Source organism: Schistocerca nitens, chromosome 4 (assembly GCF_023898315.1).
Source record: "Schistocerca nitens isolate TAMUIC-IGC-003100 chromosome 4, iqSchNite1.1, whole genome shotgun sequence".
Classification (NCBI taxonomy): domain Eukaryota; kingdom Metazoa; phylum Arthropoda; class Insecta; order Orthoptera; family Acrididae; genus Schistocerca; species Schistocerca nitens.
Window position 1 is genome coordinate 400,575,496 of NC_064617.1, and position 19,834 is coordinate 400,595,329.

The window sequence follows — 19,834 nt, forward strand, 5'->3', positions numbered from 1 at the left end:
ATCGCTTTTTGGCCATATACGCGACATGTATGAGTGACATTTGAAGAACTCGTACCTGCGCAGTACCATCATTTCCTGTCGTCTTTTCGCCTGCCGCTTATTTTGACGATTAGCGCACGCGTGGTACCAGGCTTTTTGGCGGCTGTTTGAGTTTTGGAGGTGCCAACTGTCGTTTGTTGTGTAGATGTTTGCATATTGTGTTGCGTGTTGTGCCCGCGTGTAATACTTTAAAATTTGCGATGAGTTCTTGGTCAAAGCAAAATACACTGCATTTTATAAAGGCAGTGCGCAGGCATCCCTGTATATGGGATGTGAAACTAGGAGACTGTAAGAACACTCAGAAAAGGTACGACGAGTGGGAGGAAATTGCTAAGGCATTTAACGTGTCAAGGAAGGAATGTGAGGACAAGTGGCATTATTTAAAAAGCCAATATAGTCGCGAGTTAGCGAAAAGGAAGAACAGCAAAGGAACTGGAAGTGCCACGAGCAATGTGTACCACTCTACATGCTATGCTTTTGAAAGTAAGAAGTTCATAAGAGACAATTACAAACCACTCTCTCATAGGAGCACACATGAAGTAGTACCGGTAAGTAAATTTCTTATATTATTTTATTAATCATATATTTGGCAACATTTTTTTCGTTCTAATGCTTTACGTAATGTGAATATATACAATTATTTACGATATCACTGAAAAAGACGATTCTCCATACTGCTATGGTTTGAAGTCCTGAATACTGCAGGAGAATAGAGCATATTCCTTTATGTCTTCATTTAACAATGATGTGGAACTTATTTTCCATACTGCCATGGGATGGAGCCCTGAATGCTGCAGAAGTATTCAGCATATTCTCTTCTGTTGTCATTCAGCAATGAAGTTCTTCGGCCAGTTCTGGGCAGTGGCTCCAGCACAGTAGGGGTGTCCCTCCAGGACCCAGGTATTACGCTGCCATCATCTCCCTCTCTGTCGTATGTTCCTGCTGGACAATACCTTTGAGATTTTCTGTTTTAAAGAAAATTATGCAATTAAACACAGACTAATGCCACCACTGTAGCCTTTTCCAGACTGAGAGGCATTTGCTTCCTCAGCACTCTGTAAACAGCACATATAATCCCAAATACATTTTCAATTACTCTTCTTGCTCTGTATGCTCTATAGTTAAAAATACATTGCCAACTATTTTTTTCATGCAGACCTGGAAATGGTTTCACAATATTTTCCTCTAGGCCAAAGGCTTCGTCAGCGACGAAAACATATGGAACCGGCTTGCTCCTACCAGGAAGAGGAGTTGATGATGGTAAATTTAGAGTTTTGGTTTCTAACATTTTGTAAAATGTGGTGTCTTTAAGGACACCACCATCTGAAATCCTCCCCTGTGTGCCAACATCAGCGTAAATTATTCTATAATTAGCATCAGCAATTGCTAGCAAAACAATGCTGAAGCGCTCTTTATAATTAAAATAAACTGTTCCACTGTTGGATGGTGCCACAATGTCAATGTGCCTCCCATCTATAGCTCCAAAACACCTGGGGAAATTCCATTTTTCTTCATATTCTTTGGCAATTTTCAGCCATTCCTCTTCAGTAGCAGGAAGCTGGAATGAAAATTGTTACTTTTTTAAATTAATTTACGCATGGACACTCAAAAAATTCTCAATACATTAAGATACTTTGATTATAATGTATGTATAACATATAGCTCACTTTGCCTTAGAAATGTGTTATGTATTTTAAAGGTCATGGAAACCCCAGCCACAGAAGGAGATGGTGAAGGAGAAGGAGAAGGAAGCATTAGTTTCCCTTTCGATGTAACAGAAATGGAGGAGGTGACATTTGCCACGCCCCCACAAGACATTGTGGAAGTGGAAACCCCTCCAGTCATCTCTGTGCCTCCACGTGAAAGTGGATCTCCAAGTCCGATTGGAAGAGGTAGATCAAGTGCACTGAAGAGAGCCAGGAGAGACTTGGATAAAGACCGAGAAGGTCTTTTACAGACCTTAAGAAAAGTTGGCGACAATTTAGCAGGCAGAAAAAGGGACCAGTTTACCCACTTGGGTGACTTTATCGCCAATAAGCTCAGATTTCTTTATGAAAATGGCCATACTAGAATTATGGCAAGACTTGAGAACGGAATATACAGATGTCTGCAGGAGGCAAACGATGAACTAATAGATGCAAATGCAACATAATTTATGGATTCTTTAAAAAGATGCATAAATGTTGAAATATGCATGTCATGTGCTGTCAAGTACTACTTAATAAAACTAAATACAAATTAATGTTGTTGGATATCTTTACTGTGCAGAAAGTATCCTCAGAAATTGTGATATTGTATTACTGAGTGAAGCATGTCAGTCGTTCCAAAGAACTAAAAGCTAACCCATTTCAGCAAAATTTGAGAAATTAATGGTGCAAAATGTATGTGCCGTTAAAATTTTAGTTCCTATTCCAGCAGCCTCACGTGGTTATGTTGGCAACATCAACGACGCGGTAGAAAATTTGTGCTGCTGTTCCCAGTTGACATTTACTTGTATGTACCCTCGTCCGCTCGTTAAAAGTAATTGCCCTCGTAAAACGAAGATTTCATGACAAAACATTCGCATTGTCGCGCGATTGCTAATGCCGACGTCTCACACACGATTGTCGGCATTAGCATCCATTGTCGACATTATCACGCGAGGCCGCCGGAATAATAGCAAAAAATTGATATACGTGCCAGATGCAGGAAAAATTGTATGATGTATTACATACTCTGATATATATAAAACTTTTACCTTCACTTCTTGTGATAAAACTAGCACAGTGACCTCGCAAACACGAAGAATAATGTTGCATATGGCACTTTTTGATATTCTATGCAGATACATTAACATAGAAAAGGAATCCCCAGTGGCCAAAAAACGGTGTGTTACTGCCGACTGATCCTCTGGTGGAATCGCTTCCCGAAAGTTTGTGCTGGTTTTGGACACAAGAGGATCCGCAAGAGATAACAAACCGCGGAAATCCTCCATACTCATCCTAACATAATTTCTAAAATATGCGCCATCCTCCAGCGTTAATTCCTGAACGAGCATTGTGTAAGCTCCGTGAGTAGCGCGTTTGCGAAGAAACTCTCTCTGCCACCATCTACGCTTCCTCCCCCATTTCTTCCTACCATCTTCCAAAAGAGCAAGTGTACCAGCACATAAAAAAGTGAAATCTTCCAAATCGTCGTCGGAAGCCATCGCACAGTGATACAAATCAACCAGTGCAAACGCACGCTCATACCTGTATGAGGTTGATACTTGTCAACACATACAAGTCGCGATACATGTCGGAAAGTCGCATATACATGTATCTCATACATGTGCCGATACAAATCGCTGTGTAAACGCACCTTCAGACCTGTGTAACTGACAGTCCACATTCTAGTGCAGTGGCTACAAGAGAAGCCCGTGGTTTCAATAATAGCCTTCTGGACTTTTTCTTTTCTCTGTTTTTTCGAAGCATGTTTTTAAAGACTGAACTGCTTTCAACATCCATCAGAAAAAACAATGAGGCATAGTTTTGCAACAATGCTATCGCAGAATGCATAGCTTACATGAATAACTTTAAAAACAAAGGTAAATTGATCGACTTTTTCTAAATTCCTCGAAGCTTTCATGAATAGAGCTGAAATGGTAGATGAATACATTGTCAAAATTCAGACAGGAGTACTTCGAGGTATTGGATAATATTGTTACATAAGTGGAAACAAGATTTTCACATTGTGATTAACTGACCTTCCTTAACTTAGGCAATACCACTCATTTCGCTGATTATACTCAGCATTTCCCTATAGATGGTGTGGATTCATTGTAACAAATGTGCAGTGTGTCCTTCAGTCACTCGCAATTGTGTGTAGAAGTGGAGACTATTTTCTTCCCAGCATAAAGCAACATTTCACTCTGTCAGTTTGGGAGACATAATCAAAAGAATGTCTGTGAAAGAAACGGACCAAATTCTCCCAGAAGCTTTCAGACTATTTTGCCTAATTTCTGCCACTCCTGCAAAATTTGCTTTAGTTGAAAGGCGTTTTCTTTGTCTTCACTTAAAAACGTATTTGAGGAATAATAGGCACAGGATCGCTTAGCAGCTCTTACTTGTACCTCAGCTGAAAAATCAGTACTGCGAATACTTGAGAGCTGAGACACAAAGTATGATGACGTTATCGAAAGATTCGGGAAGAAAAAGGATGGTCAAGTGAACTTGTTTTACAAGTAGCAACACTCAAATGATCAATCTACCAGTTCGTTTGGAAATAAAAATGAATGTCATTATTGTTATTATTATTATCATTATTATTATTATTATACTCCTTTCTCAGACATTATGTCTAGTTAAAAATGGAAAGTGACGCGCACCTTGATCAAGTGTGACTTCCTTTTAACTGTGTGGTATATGTTACATTGCATTTAGGAACTTTCGGGTAACTGAACATGTATCAATAATTACAGATTTCTGTAGTTGTATATATACGTTTGGATGTAGCTGTATTGCGTTGATGTACTGGTGGATATTGTGTGGTATGACTCCTGTAGTTGATAGTATAATTGGTACAATGTCAACTTTATCCTGATGCCACATGTCCTTGACTTCCTCACCCAGTTGGATGTGTTTTTCAATTTTTTCTCCTGTTTTCTTCTGAATATTTGTTGTATTGGGTATGGATATTTCGATTAGTTGTGTTAATTTCTTCTTTTTATTGGTGAGTATGATGTCAGGTTTGTTATGTGGTGTTGTTTTATCTGTTGTAATGGTTCTGTTCCAGTATAATTTGTATTCATCATTCTCCAGTAGATTTTGTGGTGCATACTTGTATGTGGGAACGTGTTGTTTTATTAGTTTATGTTGTATGGCAAGTTGTTGATGTATTATTTTTGCTACATTGTCGTGTCTTCTGGGGGATTCTGTATTTGCTAGTATTGTAGATCCACTTGTGATGTGATCTACCGTTTCTATTTGTTGTTTGCAAAGTCTGCATTTATCTGTTGTGGTATTGGGATCTTTAATAATATACTTGCTGTAATATCTGGTGTTTATTGTTTGATCGTGTATTGCAATCACGAATCCTTCCATCTCACTGTATATATTGCCTTTTCTTAGCCATGTGTTGGATGCGTCTTGATCGATGTGTGGCTGTGTTAGATGATACAGGTGCTTGTCATGTAGTGTTTTCTTTTTCCAATTTACTTTCTTTGCATCTGTTGATGTTATGTGATTTAAAGGGTTGTAGAAGTGGTTATGATATTGCAGTGGTGTAGCCAATGTATTTATATGAGTGATTGCTTTGTGTATTTTGCTAGTTTCTGCTCGTTCTATAAAGAATTTTCTTAAATTGTCTACCTGTCCATAATGTAGGTTTTTATGTCGATAAATCCTCTTCCTCCTTCTTTTCTGTTTAATGTGAATCTTTCTGTTGCTGAATGTATGTGATATATTCTATATTTGTGGCATTGTGATCGTGTAAGTGTATTGAGTGCTTCTAGGTCTGTGTTACTCCATTTCACTACTCCAAATGAGTAGGTCAATATTGGTGTAGCACAAGTATTTATAGCTTTTGTCTTGTTTCTTGCTGTCAATTCTGTTTTCAGTGTTTTTGTTAGTCTTTGTCTATATTTTTCTTTTAGTTCTTCTTTAATATTTTTATTATCTATTCCTATTTTTTGTCTGTATCCTAGATATTTATAGCCATCTGTTTTTTCCATTGCTTCTATGCAGTCGCTGCGGTTATCCAATATGTAATCATCTTGTTTAGTGTGTTTTCCCTTGACTGTGCTATTTTTCTTACATTTGTCTGTTCCAAAAGCCATATTTATATCATTGCTGAATACTTCTGTTATCTTTAGTAATTGGTTGAGTTGTTGATTTGTTGCTGCCAGTAGTTTTAGAACATCCATGTATAGCAAATATGTGATTTTGTGTTGGTATGTTTCAGTAATATTGTATCCATAATTATTTAGGATGTTGGATAGTGGGTTCAGAGCAAGGCAGAACCAGAAAGGACTTAATGAGTCTCCTTGGTATATTCCACACTTAATCTGTATTGGCTGTGATGTGATATTATTTGAATTTGTTGGGACATTAAGTGTGGTTTTTCAATTTTTCATTACCATGTTTAGTAACTGTATCAATTTAGGATCTACTTTGTATATTTCCAATATTTGTAGTAACTATGAGTGGGTTACACTATCAAAAGCTTTTTGGTAATCAATGTATGTCTAGTGTAGCAACCTTTGTTTAGTTTTAGCTTGATACGTCACCTCTGCATCTATTATCAGTTGCTCTTTGCATCCTCATGCTCCTTTGCAACATCCTTTTTGTTCTTCCTCTATAATTTTGTTCTGTGTTGCATGTGTCATTAATTTCTGTGTAATGACTGAAGTTAACATTTTGTATATAGCTTGATCTTTAGGTTTCAGATAAGTTATTCCTTGTGTAAGTGTATCAGGGAATGTGTATGGGTCTGCAATGTAACTGTTAAATAATTTAGTTAGATGTGAATGTGTTGAGGTGAATTTCTTTAGGCAGAAATTTGCTATTTTACCTTTTCCAGGGGCTTTCCAATTGTGAGTAGAATTAATTTCTTGGGTGACTTCATGTTGCAAAATTATCACTTCAGGCATTTGTGGTATCATCTTGTATGTGTCTGTTTCTGCTTGTATCCACCGTGCATGCTTGTTATGTTGTACCGGGTTTGACCATATGTTTTGCTCCAGAAGTTTTCCATGTCTGTTATGTTTGGTGGATTGTCTATTTTAATGTGTGTGTTATCTATTGTCTGGTAAAATTTCTTTTGGTTTGTGTTGAATGTTTGGTTTTGTTTCCTTCTATTTTCACTTTTTTTTGTATCTTCTAAGTCGTTTGGCCATTGCTTGTAATTTCTGTTTCTTTTCATCTAATTGCTCTATCGCTTCTTGTTGTGAGATTTTACCTAACCTTTTTCGTTTTTTGTTTGATATTTCATTTCTTATAAATTGTGTTAGCTGTCCGATGTCTTTTCTCAGTTTTTCTATTCTGATTTGTAGCCTGTGTTGCCATGCTGGTTCTGTGGGTTTCTTCTGTGAGTTGATTGGTTCTGATCTCTGCCTAGTGTGTATATTTAGTGTAGTGAGTGCTCCTATATAAACCAGTAGTTGTAACTCTTCCGTAGTTGTATTTTCATTTATTTTTTTGTGTATGATTGTGTTGATAGTTGTTATTGATGTTTCGACTTGTGGGTTATTTGGCGGTCTATGCAAGAATGGTCTAATGTCTGTATTTGTGTCTTTGTATTCCATATACGTCAGCTGAAATTTTTCTTCTATGTCTAACATGTTTGTCACTTCATGTTCTATTTGTGCTTGTTCTGGTTGCTGTCCTAAGATTTCGTTTTCCTCTGACTGTTTGATTGATGCATGTTGTTCTTTGTTTGTTTGCTCTGGGATGTTTGAGTCCATTACTGTATTTTCTGCTTCTTCTGATTGCACATTATTTTGTTCCACTTTTTGTTGTACTTATTGTTTGATGTTTTCTAATTCTGACTGGGGTGACCTGTTATTATTATTATTATTATTATTATTATTATTATTACTAGTAGTAGTAGCAGTAATAGTAGTCTTTGTCGTCGTCCTAATAGTGGTAGTAGTTGTTGTAGTAGTAATAGTAGTGGTGGTGGTCGATAGGAAAGTTATGTAAGTGTACATTAAAAGTGAAGGAAAAAGGCATCTTCCAACACATTTCTTAGACTATCCAGAATTTAGGCCACTGCATTCCAGAAACACATGTTATTGCTATATGTTTTAAGAAATTAAAGAATGAGTTCTCTCTGTGGTGTCACCGCAAGGCACCACACTTGCTAGGTTGTAGGCTTCAAATCGGACGTGGTCTGTCAGTACACATTGGACCCGCGAGTCGCCACTGTCGACGCTAGCAGACCGAGCGCCGCCACTCAGCTCGTCTTAACGAAACAAGCTAGCGCTTTGGCCAGTTCTAGAGCTGACTTTAATAGGAATGGTTCACTCTGATATCTGATTTGTAGAGATGCTAGTTATCATAGCCTTCAGCTAAGTCAGTAGCAACTACCTAGCTAGGCGCCACATACAGTTTATGCATTGAGAATTCATCTATATGTGTGAAGCAATCAGAATTGTAAAGTAGTATTCGCAGTTCAGTCTATAACTGCACTGGTAAATATTATTGTACAAAGTCAAGATCGACGTTCACTGCTGATGCTGAATTAAAACTAAGTATTTAATTGTATTCCTGTCTACTACCTTTCTAATCACCTAAGATGTTCCAGATACATACCGTCAAGTATAGTTCATTGATCCTCACATCAGCCTACGTGATCAACGTGTGCAATTAATGGCACTCCTCGTGATCAGACTAAGAGTCAAATTGTGTGGCTCAGGCGGGTCACCCTTTCTCCATGAGGCCCATAGTTCCACCTCATACATAACACTTTCAATTCAAATGTTTTTTTCGTCTGGAATGTGTACCAATAATTTTTGTGCCATACTGCCTTGATTCTCATAAAAGCCGTTACCTCAGTGCCGATAATCTTCAAATGTCCTAATGTGTGTGAAATCTTATGGGACTTAAGTGCTAAGGTCATCAGTCTCTAAGCTTACACACTAGACCTACTTAACCTAAATTATCCTAAGGACAAACACACACACCCATGCCCGAGGGAGGACTCGAACCTCGCCGGGACCAACCGCATATGCCATGACTGCAGCGCCCTAGACCACTCGGCTAATCCCGCGCGGGCGCCGATAATCTTAATTCAATCACTATATCTGGTAGTGAGAACATTAGAAAGGTCTTGTTTTGTGTGTACTCACCGAGTTACTACTACTGATACTTCGATCTCACTTGAAACAGGAATAAAATTATCGGCTGTTTTGCCACGATGTACACCAGGCTTGACGAATGAGAATTGGCGTTACAAAAATTAGTTTTCATGTCTCGGTATCTGTAAATATTCATTCATCTATACGTTTTGCAGTACATACTCACAACTGACTGTCAGTGCAACGCATTAACGATATGATCGTAGATTTAAGACAGGGCTTTAACGGAGAAACAGACTTCTAAGACTCCCCAAGATGGCGAACTCCTGGGCCCTCTGGCTTCAACTGACGTCTGTGCTCGGCATAGATAACGCCATCTCCCTTAAGCTGGGTTTACACTAGCAAGTCGCTTGCAGAAGTTATTGCTAGCCGCTTGCAGCTGTGTTTACACAGCAGCACAAGAATTAAGCAAGATTCTTCCGCAAGTTCTTTGGCAAGAAACTTGCGTCAACAACTTGCTGATACTGATTACATATGCTTTCAGTACCACTACGAGTGTCAGCCGAAGTATAAAATGACAAGTAGGCGGGTGAGATATGCTGCAGCTCTTGTAATTGTAATGCAAAACGTGAAAAACAAAAAGAGAAGTATTTTGGTTAGAGAGTAGATAATGAGAAGATCGCAAAATGGTGCCTGTAATAACCTTTTGCAAGAACTTAGTATCGAGAGCATGGATACTTTTGCAGAATGTCCTCAAATGATCCTGAGTATTTGTTGATGTTAATAGCGCCCGTCATATCAAAACGAGACACAAACTTCGGTACTGCTATTTTAGCAAAGGAACGTTTGCTAGTCACTCTATGATTTATAGCTACCGGTGAGCTACGAATAAAATAGGCATTTCATTTATTTATGTGAAACATACAACCAAAAAAGTTTGAATTTTGAAATCTTTTCTTTGTAGGAGACTCATACAAGTCCCTAATGTACTTGTTTCATATTCCCGTCTGCACGATTTCTCTGATCGTACCCGATGTATGTAGAGCCTTTTTAAAATCTTGAAAAGGGAAAATTATTTGAAGGTATGTGAAAACACAACAATGAAATTAAATTTTTATTAAAATTAACTGCATTTTACAGAATGATATGCTTATAAAAAGTTTTTTTTCTAATGCTCATAAAATAGAAAGTGAATAGCTAAGTAAATGGAACATGTTATAATTACACATCGTCTTTTTCTAGACTCCTAAAACAACAAGCGAGTGGCTGCAGGTGGCAAAGGTGTTGTGTCTCCAAGTTATGCTACTTTCTATGTACTTCTTTTATAGATGTGTCGAATATCGACGAGATTTCATTTAAAGCGCTCATCTTCTTCACTCTATCCTTAAAGTCTCGGTTATGCACGTTCCGTATTTCGGGGTAGCTCTCCACGGCTTCAATAAAATGTTCTGTATCCTGCTTCCCGTGTCTCCTCCATTTCTGAAATTTGTTTGCATATAATACGTAAGATGGTTGCATAAAATTAAGTCACCACATTAAGTAAAATGTTAAATATGAATGTTATGCAGACGACATACTTACTACAACTTGCGCTTCCTACTTGCAGGAAATAGAAATAAATCCTAAAAGCTGCAAGTTACTTGCAGATACTTCTTGCGTGGTGTTCACACTGGAAGCGGTAAACGTGCAGCAAGTCACTTCCGCAATAAATTGCTACAGTCGCAAGTCGACTCGGCGATATGTTTATACTCGCAAATCGCGCGGCAAGTTCCTCCGCGCAAGTAAATTGCTGCAATAGCTTGCTAGTGTAAACCGAGCATTAACCTAACCTGCTTGATCCATGGAGGTTCCATGCCTTGAACCACAGACCACAGATAACATAAACTGCACGTAACGTCATTTTACTGAAACCAACATCTAACTCACGTGACTTGGTGCACGAAGCCGAGCATGTCATTACGCATTTATAGTGCACAATTTATAACGTTTTTGTTACAGATCAAATGTTGTGCATTTTAACAGATACAGAAGTAAAGACCTTCACACGAGCTCAATTAGTCTTGCTTTGTATTCTTCAGATTAGCTAAAGTGACGAAAATCTCAGTTGTGTAAGTGAATTACTTTAAAATACTTGCGGAGGTATTTCCATTAGTTGAAAGTTAGGATGTAGTCCTTGGATGTAAAACTTGGCGAATGACTAAGATTTTGAGACGACATGTCATTAATATCTAGCCCACTACCACTGTATAATCAACGTTTTGTAATATATAACGCTTCCTATCTTGATATCGTTTCGGTGTCTGTACTGGACTAAGCAAAACTAAGAAAAAAAATTGCGCTTATCATGTGTACATACCTGACATTATGCACACAAACGAATTTCCTTTCTAACAAAAGCTTACTAAAGCACTTCACATATATTCTTGTGGAATGCTGCGTTCGAAATTGTTAATTTGTCTTCCACTCCTGTGGAAGCGGCGAACTACAAGAATTCACAGCGAAAAAAGAAGTATTCACTATAGAAAATCATTGTGTCGCTTATTAAAAGCACTGTCAATTCGTCTCAACTTGACATCATGTAAAAACCATAACCACTATTTCATTATCAGGAATTTCGGAGAATCTCGGTTAACTGCACTACAACATGTGCAAGAGAATTACTACAGTTCTTTGAATTGTTAAAATCAATGCTTGATTTCAGCTGTAAACGAGAGCAACTGTCATCTCCATTTCACACAGCGCGTAATGACAGGAACTCTGCTTTCTGCCCCGACTCTTGTGAGTGGATGTTGGTTTCAAGAGTTAACACGGCATAGATGGGGAAATGCGCCGTCGAAGTTACACTCCTGGAAATGGAAAAAAGAACACATTGACATCGGTGTGTCAGACCCACCATACTTGCTCCGGACACTGCGAGAGGGCTGTACAAGCAATGATCACACGCACGGCACAGCGGACACACCAGGAACCGCGGTGTTGGCCGTCGAATGGCGCTAGCTGCGCAGCATTTGTGCACCGCCGCCGTCAGTGTCAGCCAGTTTGCCGTGGCATACGGAGTTCCATCGCAGTCTTTAACACTGGTAGCATGCCGCGACTGCGTGGACGTGAACCGTATGTGCAGTTGACGGACTTTGAGCGAGGGCGTATAGTGGGCATGCGGAAGGCCGGGTGGACGTACCGCCGAATTGCTCAACACGTGGGGCGTGAGGTCTCCACAGTACATCGATGTTGTCGCCAGTGGTCGGCGGTAGGTGCACGTGCCCGTCGACCTGGGACCGGACCGCAGCGACGCACGGATGCACGCCAAGACCGTAGGATCCTACGCAGTGCCGTAGGGGACCGCACCGCCACTTCCCAGCAAATTAGGGACACTGTTGCTCCTGGGGTATCGGCGAGGACCATTCGCAACCGTCTCCTTGAAGCTGGGCTACGGTCCCGCACACCGTTAGGCCGTCTTCCGCTCACGCCCCAACATCGTGCAGCCCGCCTCCAGTGGTGTCGCGACAGGCGTGAATGGAGGGATGAATGGAGACGTGTCGTCTTCAGCGATGAGAGTCGCTTCTGCCTTGGTGCCAATGATGGTCGTATGCGTGTTTGGCGCCGTGCAGGTGAGCGCCACAATCAGGACTGCATACGACCGAGGCACACAGGGCCAACACCCGGCATCATGGTGTGGGGAGCGATCTCCTACACTGGCCGTACACCACTGGTGATCGTCGAGGGGACACTGAATAGTGCACGGTACATCCAAACCGTCATCGAACCCATCGTTCTACCATTCCTAGACCGGCAAGGGAACTTGCTGTTCCAACAGGACAATGCACGTCCGCATGTATCCCGTGCCACCCAACGTGCTCTAGAAGGTGTAAGTCAACTACCCTGGCCAGCAAGATCTCCGGATCTGTCCCCCATTGAGCATGTTTGGGACTGGATGAAGCGTCGTCTCACGCGGTCTGCACGTCCAGCACGAACGCTGGTCCAACTGAGGCGCCAGGTGGAAATGGCATGGCAAGCCGTTCCACAGGACTACATCCAGCATCTCTACGATCGTCTCCATGGGAGAATAGCAGCCTGCATTGCTGCGAAAGGTGGATATACACTGTACTAGTGCCGACATTGTGCATGCTCTGTTGCCTGTGTCTATGTGCCTGTGGTTCTGTCAGTGTGATCATGTGATGTATCTGACCCCCAGGAATGTGTCAATAAAGTTTCCCCTTCCTGGGACAATGAATTCACGGTGTTCTTATTTCAATTTCCAGGAGCGTATATCTGGTCTGTGCCTTGAACGATGCATTCTAACTTCTGCGTAACTCTTTGGCGCAGTCACATCGTTGCAGGTGGAATGAACGTTGGATTTTGGTCTTTCTTCCAAGCGTTGAACATCTTTGGTCAGTGATGTGCGGTGCACATGGACTGTGTTTGTTTATATTTGTGTTAGTTTGAAATGAATAGCGTTTGAAAACTTTGAACTAGACCTAGTATCAGTTTTTTGATTACTTGTTATCAGAGCTCAGTAATTTACGCAGGCGATCACGTTCGAGAGGGTAAAAATGCGTTACTCTCATTCTGTAGATAATGAGTTGCAGACTGGGAAAAGTGTGTTAGTAGCACGGAAAAGAAAACCACCTTTCACCAAGTTTTTATACCTCTTTCACGAGAAGTCATTGCTGTGTTGCTGCCCGTTGTGAAGTCTAGCATTCACAATGCTTGATCTAAACTTGCTAAAAATTGGATTTGCGTTATTAACTCTGGTGATGATAGTTTTGGGAAGCCTTATGAATACAGTTGAGAAACGTTTGCCTAGTTTTGTGAAACAGACTTTTAGATACGGTAGATTCGCTTATCAAGGCAAAGATACGTTTCTGAAACCCATCGAAGTTCCTAAAAGGTAGGCCTATGTCGTAAGTAATTCTGACAGTTCATGCGACTAAGAACAAGTGTTTGTATGAAATTGGTTTTTAAGATGTTTTTACACAGTTGGTAAGTTTAGTTGAAATCTGCTTTTGATTGTGAACGTTAATTTAAATTACGAAACTGTACAGTATTGTAAATAGGGCTAATATATGTAGGCCTATAGAGCTCTCTTCCTTAAGTGAGAATCCCTGAATTCTTTTTTGCACGATATTAATACCGTATAAAAGAATAGAGCTGATGTATGTATGGTGTCCACTTCCATGGTTGAGAAGCCCTGATTTTTTGGGCGTAATATGACTACCACTCAGAATGCGGTCATCATTCATATTCACACCACACACGATTCAGAGATTCAGCAAGTAACGAATTAAAACTTCGAACAAAATGGCGTATACAAGACTTTGTCACCTTTGAACATTTTTCAGTACAATCAGGGTTGACAAAGTTTGCATGAAACTGTAAACAAAGTACTACATAACATTTACACCGTGCATTTTACACATTACATGTTAGGCTAATTTGTTTCACATTATTGTAGGTTACAGTGCTAGTAGTAAGCCCTTTTAAAGTTTTACTGTATTTATTATTTTAAATAATGTAACTTAACTGTATAGTATTTCTTATTTTTAATCCATTTCCTATGTTCCTTTTTTTAAATTTATTATTCATACACTCTATATGGGCACTTTGTAGAATTTTGTTAAGAGGCGTTAGAGCAAGTGAATCCCTCTCAACATGGGGTCGTAATGGTCTTGTCCACTATACATCAACGGAAACGTCCGATTTCACCCGTAGGCTTTGACCTGTGATGTAATCCTGGTGTGGTGTGTGATGTCACGATGGCGTGGAGTTTAGTTTGAGTGTGAAGTGTTTATAGGTGTCGTTTTGATGTGGTCGGTGGTGTCTTTATGGATTGTGTGTTATGTGGTGTATAGGGTGTACTTGCTTGTTAGTCCTTGGCACATTAGGTATTTGTGTTGACTGTACGTTTACAGGAATAGTTTTCAGTGAGTTAACGATTTAGTTTTTGTTGTGTCTAAGTTATTGTAGTGTTGTTTGGTGTTCGTCATGTGTGAATTTTTTTAATTACTTTGCTTATGCCTTAATTGGGTATGGATATGACTGACAAATTGAATAGTACATGTTTGTGTGCGTAGATGGGGGGCAGTGCTTTGTCCCACATCAAGTTTCTCCAGCTTTTTGGGCTGTTGGCCGAAGGAGTGAAGTGCTCTGTGTGTCTGTCTGGAGGAAATGCAATTGACAAAAGTTCCGGCATCTTGGACCAGGGACGGTTACATGTGGTGGAGATGCCATAGGGATAACCTGTGGTGCTCTATATGGCGAGGTTCCTGGTTCGAGAAGTCTAGACTGGGCATGCGAGAAATTGTGTTAATGACTTATCGTTTTTGTCATCCTCTCACAGTTTCTGTGTGCATGAGATTGGTGTGAGTGAGAGGACTGTGCTTGATTGGTTTTCATTTTGTCGTAAAGTGTGTTCGGAGTATATTAACTACAGGGGTAAGTTGGGTGGGCCTGGGGTGGTGGTAGTGGAGGAGGTTGATGAGTCGCAGTATGGGAGGGGTAACTCTTTGGTTGGTGTATGGATGTGGGGCAGCTGCTCTATCGGGGGGTGGTTTTTCAGAATGTGTATTTAGGATTTTGGAGGGGCGGACGAAAAGGGAATTAGTGGGATTCATTGAAAATTTCATAGAAGAGGGTAGTACCATAGTTGCAGACGCAGATGCGTTTTCATCTTTGGGTTTGGGTAAGCGGGGATGCAATCATTTAGTAGTTAATCATAGTGTTAAGTTTAAAAATTATGAGACCGGAGCCTGTACGAATACCATAGAGGGGTTTTGGGCGGCCGTTAAGTCACTTATAGGGAGGGGGAAGAGGCGCTCTTCTAACCTTCAGCCTCATTTAGATGAGTTTTGTTGGTGGAAGAGAGTCCCTGAGGGCTATAGTATTTTTAGGGTTTTTTTTTTAAAGGCTGTTAGTAGGATGTATTGGTCGAAGGTTGTTGGTTGGGGAGGTGTCGGGGGGGAGGGGGGGGACGTTGGCTGCGGCTTGGGCGGAGAGGTGAGTTGTTGGCAGGGTTTTTTGTTTGGAGGTGGGTGGGGAATGGTGGTTGTTTTGTGATGTTGTTGTGAGGATTTCTCTTGTTGCAGTTGTTGTTGAGTTATAGTGTGTGATTGAGATATTTTTGGTTTTTATTTGTTTATGGGTCTTTGATTTTTTTGGGGGGGGGGGAGGGGAGCGGTGTGGGTTGGGAATTATTTTTGGTTGTGGTTTGTGTGTGTGTGTGTGTGTGTGTGTGTGTGTGTGTGTGTGTGTGTGTCCCCTAGAGTGCAGTGCCGGAACTTTTTTCTAGTAAGTTGTTTTTTTCCCCCCTCCCCCTGTTTGGATGGTTGGTTGGGTATTTGTTAGTTGTTTGGTTGTTTTGTTTCGGTGATTCGGTATTGTGAGTTGCTGTTGACCTATGTAGGTCAAGGGAAGTGACCGATTCCAGAGGATATGGTGTGTAGTGGAATTTGGGAAGGTTGTGGGTCGTTTTATTTTGTTGTTTTGTGTTGTTTGGTACAGTGGCGTGTGTTTGTATTTAGTTTGTCCCCACCAAAAAACCTCCAATTTCCTACATTTGTCCTGTTAGTTTCATTATATATTTTTGGAGGAAGATGTGTGTGATGGTTTTTTGATCTATTTTCGTGTTTGTTGTCATGTTCACATAATGATGTCGTAGGCACGATATGGAAATTGTTTTGAATTATTGTTTCCGCCATATTGGTGACATCATGGGGTCAAAACAGACGGGTGGAATCGGATGCTTCCGTGTTCCCCATGATGTCTTATAAAAGTTAACAGGTAGCTCAAAAGGTGCACTGTCTTTTGCTTAGGAAGTAAATACATTCACATTACACAAAAAATGCACGTTTAATTGACATGCCTTACACCATACTAGCATAAGTACACTATAGTAAGGTGCCTTTGACTGATAGTTTAATTATCATTTGATCTGTTGTCTGCAGGAAGGGATAATGAAAGGCAAGGGACAGCTAGGTGATGAAGATACACGGCAAGGTCGTAAAATAAGTTGATAAATGGTTGTTGCTTAGAATGCGGTATACCGTGATGGTTCAGTTCTGGCAAGGGTAGGGGAATATGTTGACTGTGACTCTGTAGAACAGTTGGTTCTGAGATTGATCTGGAATGATTCAGATACACCACAAGAAAATGTAACCTTCATTATTATATACGTCATAACTGCTTACTGACATGGAAAACACGTAAAAAAATTTTAGATGAGATTTACATTGTTTTAACATGGAAGGTGAAATGATACATTTGCAGCTGTCTGTATAAAGAGGTGTGTTGTATGTAGCTGTTGGAACTGTTAGTTGCTTTTCCAGGGAGAAAAGAGGAGTGGGAAGGGTGGAAAGTACAGTAAGGTCACTCAAGACTCCAGGCTTAGGTGACCCTCCATCCGTTCTTTCCTTTAACATATAATTTTTTTTTCTACTGCTGAACTTATCAATCCACATTACTTAGAATTTTTTCTCCCAATCATTCGGTCTCTCTATAATTTTACTCTTTCTCAAGTTTCCTTATGATACTATTTTTCATACAGTGGTGATTGAGTAGTGCCTAATAGTGAAAGTAAAATAATGTTTTGTGAGTTGTCATGTAAGACACATGTAACATTTCTGCTTGAGCTACATATGCCGATCTAGTAAGCACTGATTACTTTTCACATTAGACAGAGAATATTTATTTTTGTGGGAAACTCAGCTCTGCAACAGCAGTTTATGTGTGCATGAATGAAGGAGAAGGAAAATGGAGCCAAACTTTATGGAAAAAAATATAGATTCAACAGTTTAGAGCTGAGAAGTATATTGTGTGATCAAACAGCATAATGCTATGCCCTACGTGTATTGGTATCATGCTCAGTGCATTGGTGTTTTGGAGGTTATTCTAAGGCACTAAATTGTGTGGACTACATTTTTATAGAGAATTCTCTTTAGAGCATTGCAATTTGTGTATTAAAATAACATGTAAATTAGTTGTGTAGAGATATGAAAATTTAGTTTGTACTGATCTCTGTAGAACATTTAACTCTTTGGCTCAGCAGCTCTTAGCTTAATGTACTCCAGTTTTGGAAAAAGTTGCATATCGGAACTCCTTGCATTTGTCAGTATGGCGTGGGCATAAAAATTAGGCTTCATTGTCAGTCAGTTTGTTACCGCAATCAAATTTTCTGCTTTCTCATTCATTGGCATCGCCAACTCACAACCAAATTGTCACCTTCAAACCTAACCTTAGACCTGGGGTTGCGCTACAGATCAGGCTATCACCACAACCAGGTTGGATGTGGTTGGGACTTCTTTTACAGTCTTCTCAGTCTGTGACCCCCGACCCCCCCCCCCCCCTTTTTCTTCCAGTTTTTTTTTTTTTTGTTTTGTTTTTTTCTCACCTTGTATGCCATTACTGTGTGATTAATGTTCATTAAATTTTATAACTGGACTCCCCTGACTGGATCCGTCCACTTTTAGCAGGCCCTCTTTCTTCTGTAACTCACTTCGGAATCACGGGACTGATGACCTCGTCGTTTGGCCCCATAACCCCTCTGTCAGTCAATCAATCAATTATCACCAGAACCAAGATTGGAGGGGGGGGGGGATATGTAACTGGAGCCCTAGTTTCTGCAGGTTAGGCAGCTTCCAGGAAAGTGCTGTCTTGTTTTACAAATTGGTAGTTTCTGTAGCTGTGTAAACACAGTATTGTATACTTTCAATTAAATTATAGTTTTTTAAAAAATTATGGGACAATTTTTGTGTAGTATTTATCATCAGGAGGTGACGGATGCGTATAAAGGTAGGCACGGTATACTTGTGTCTACAATTATATTTGTGTATAAGCAGTATTGATATTTTGCCTCCTGAAGGAAAGTGATGGTTAGCAATTCTGTCTCATAATTTTATATAGTCTTTGGAAGTGAATTTTTCTTTTGATAAAATTACATTTTTAATCAGATGATGCTTACCTGTTGGCAGAAGTGTGGTGTTTCATGCAGGCTGTTCGTTTTTTCTCCGCAGGTGGTTTCGCCATTTTTATGTTTTTGGAGCTTTTTTCACATCATTAATATTTGTGGTTGTACTGAGAGTATACGTTTTTCACGGCAAGCCACATCCATTGTTGCTTGCTTTGCTGGATTTGCTTGGGTCAACTAGCCGCAGAGCAAATGGTAATTCTTCAATATTTTGTAATTTCCTCTTATGATATGGTACTGCTGTATCCTGAGTGAACTATAAACAATAGAAGAAGGGAAGATTATCAGCCAACCATTCAGGGAATATTAATGGCATTGGTAGTGGTGTTGAGTGCTGTGGCCTGGCCATAATACAGAAACAGTGAATCTGTGTTTGCCTGCTGTCATTTTTTGTGTACTATCTATAATAATAAAAGTTCCTCCTGTTTCCAGGTTGTTCATATGTATAAGCTGCATGATGGAATAAGACGTTGAACTGCACTGCCAACAATAGCCCTGTGTACACTGGCAGTAATCATTCTCGGTGTCTTCACTGTGTTGAGTTTTGTAGACAAATGTGAACACTCGCTAAACTCACAATAAGTACTGTCTGCCAATTAAGTCGTGCTAGATTATCTTTGGTGAGGGAAAACTTTCAGTATCTTTGAAGTGTGTTCAGTTTGTATTGATTCAGCTAGCCCTCTTGTGCCCCTTTCCACCAGTGATTTGCTGCTCAACCAGGGAGTTTTGAGTGTCCTTCTGTTTCCTATTTTATTTTATCATCTATTCCTCCACTTTGTCTTTTTCCTCCCTATTTTGTACTTACTCTCTTCTGTCTTACCTGTTCTTTTTTTTCTCTCATACCACTTTCTATTTTCTTCTTTTTCAAACTTTCATGTCTCTTCCACACTGCTTACCTAGACTCACTATTATTTGTTTAGATGTTTGACTTTTGTTGATTAACTGCCGTGGTTTGAAGACAATCCCAAAAATGCACTATAAAATGAACAGTGGCTAGTGTATTGAGACTGAATGGTGGAGACAGATTGTTAAATTTCAGCAAAGAATTCTGATGTAGTGCCTGGGAAGTTGTATGTCACACC

The 19,834-nt window shown here is 39.9% G+C and overlaps 2 protein-coding genes across 4 annotated transcripts in view; both read left to right on the forward strand.

Annotated features, from left to right (window-relative positions):
- Window positions 1-239: 239 nt before the first annotated feature.
- LOC126252337 (transcription factor Adf-1-like) lies at window positions 240-727 on the forward strand. The gene is made up of 2 exons (XM_049953224.1): window positions 240-587; window positions 701-727. Exons 1-2 carry the CDS (start codon window positions 240-242, stop codon window positions 725-727), a joined length of 375 nt encoding a protein of 124 aa, XP_049809181.1.
- A 12,446-nt stretch (window positions 728-13,173) lies between these two features.
- Window positions 13,174-19,834, forward strand: part of LOC126251985 (polyprenol reductase) — a 39,190-nt gene continuing 32,529 nt past the window's right edge. For all 3 annotated transcript variants that reach the window (XM_049952758.1, XM_049952759.1, XM_049952760.1), the window contains exons 1-2: window positions 13,174-13,682; window positions 18,799-18,947. In XM_049952758.1, coding sequence (XP_049808715.1) covers window positions 13,498-13,682; window positions 18,799-18,947 — 334 coding nt within the window. In that variant the 5' untranslated portion in view covers window positions 13,174-13,497. The remainder of the gene's footprint in view (window positions 13,683-18,798; window positions 18,948-19,834) is intronic.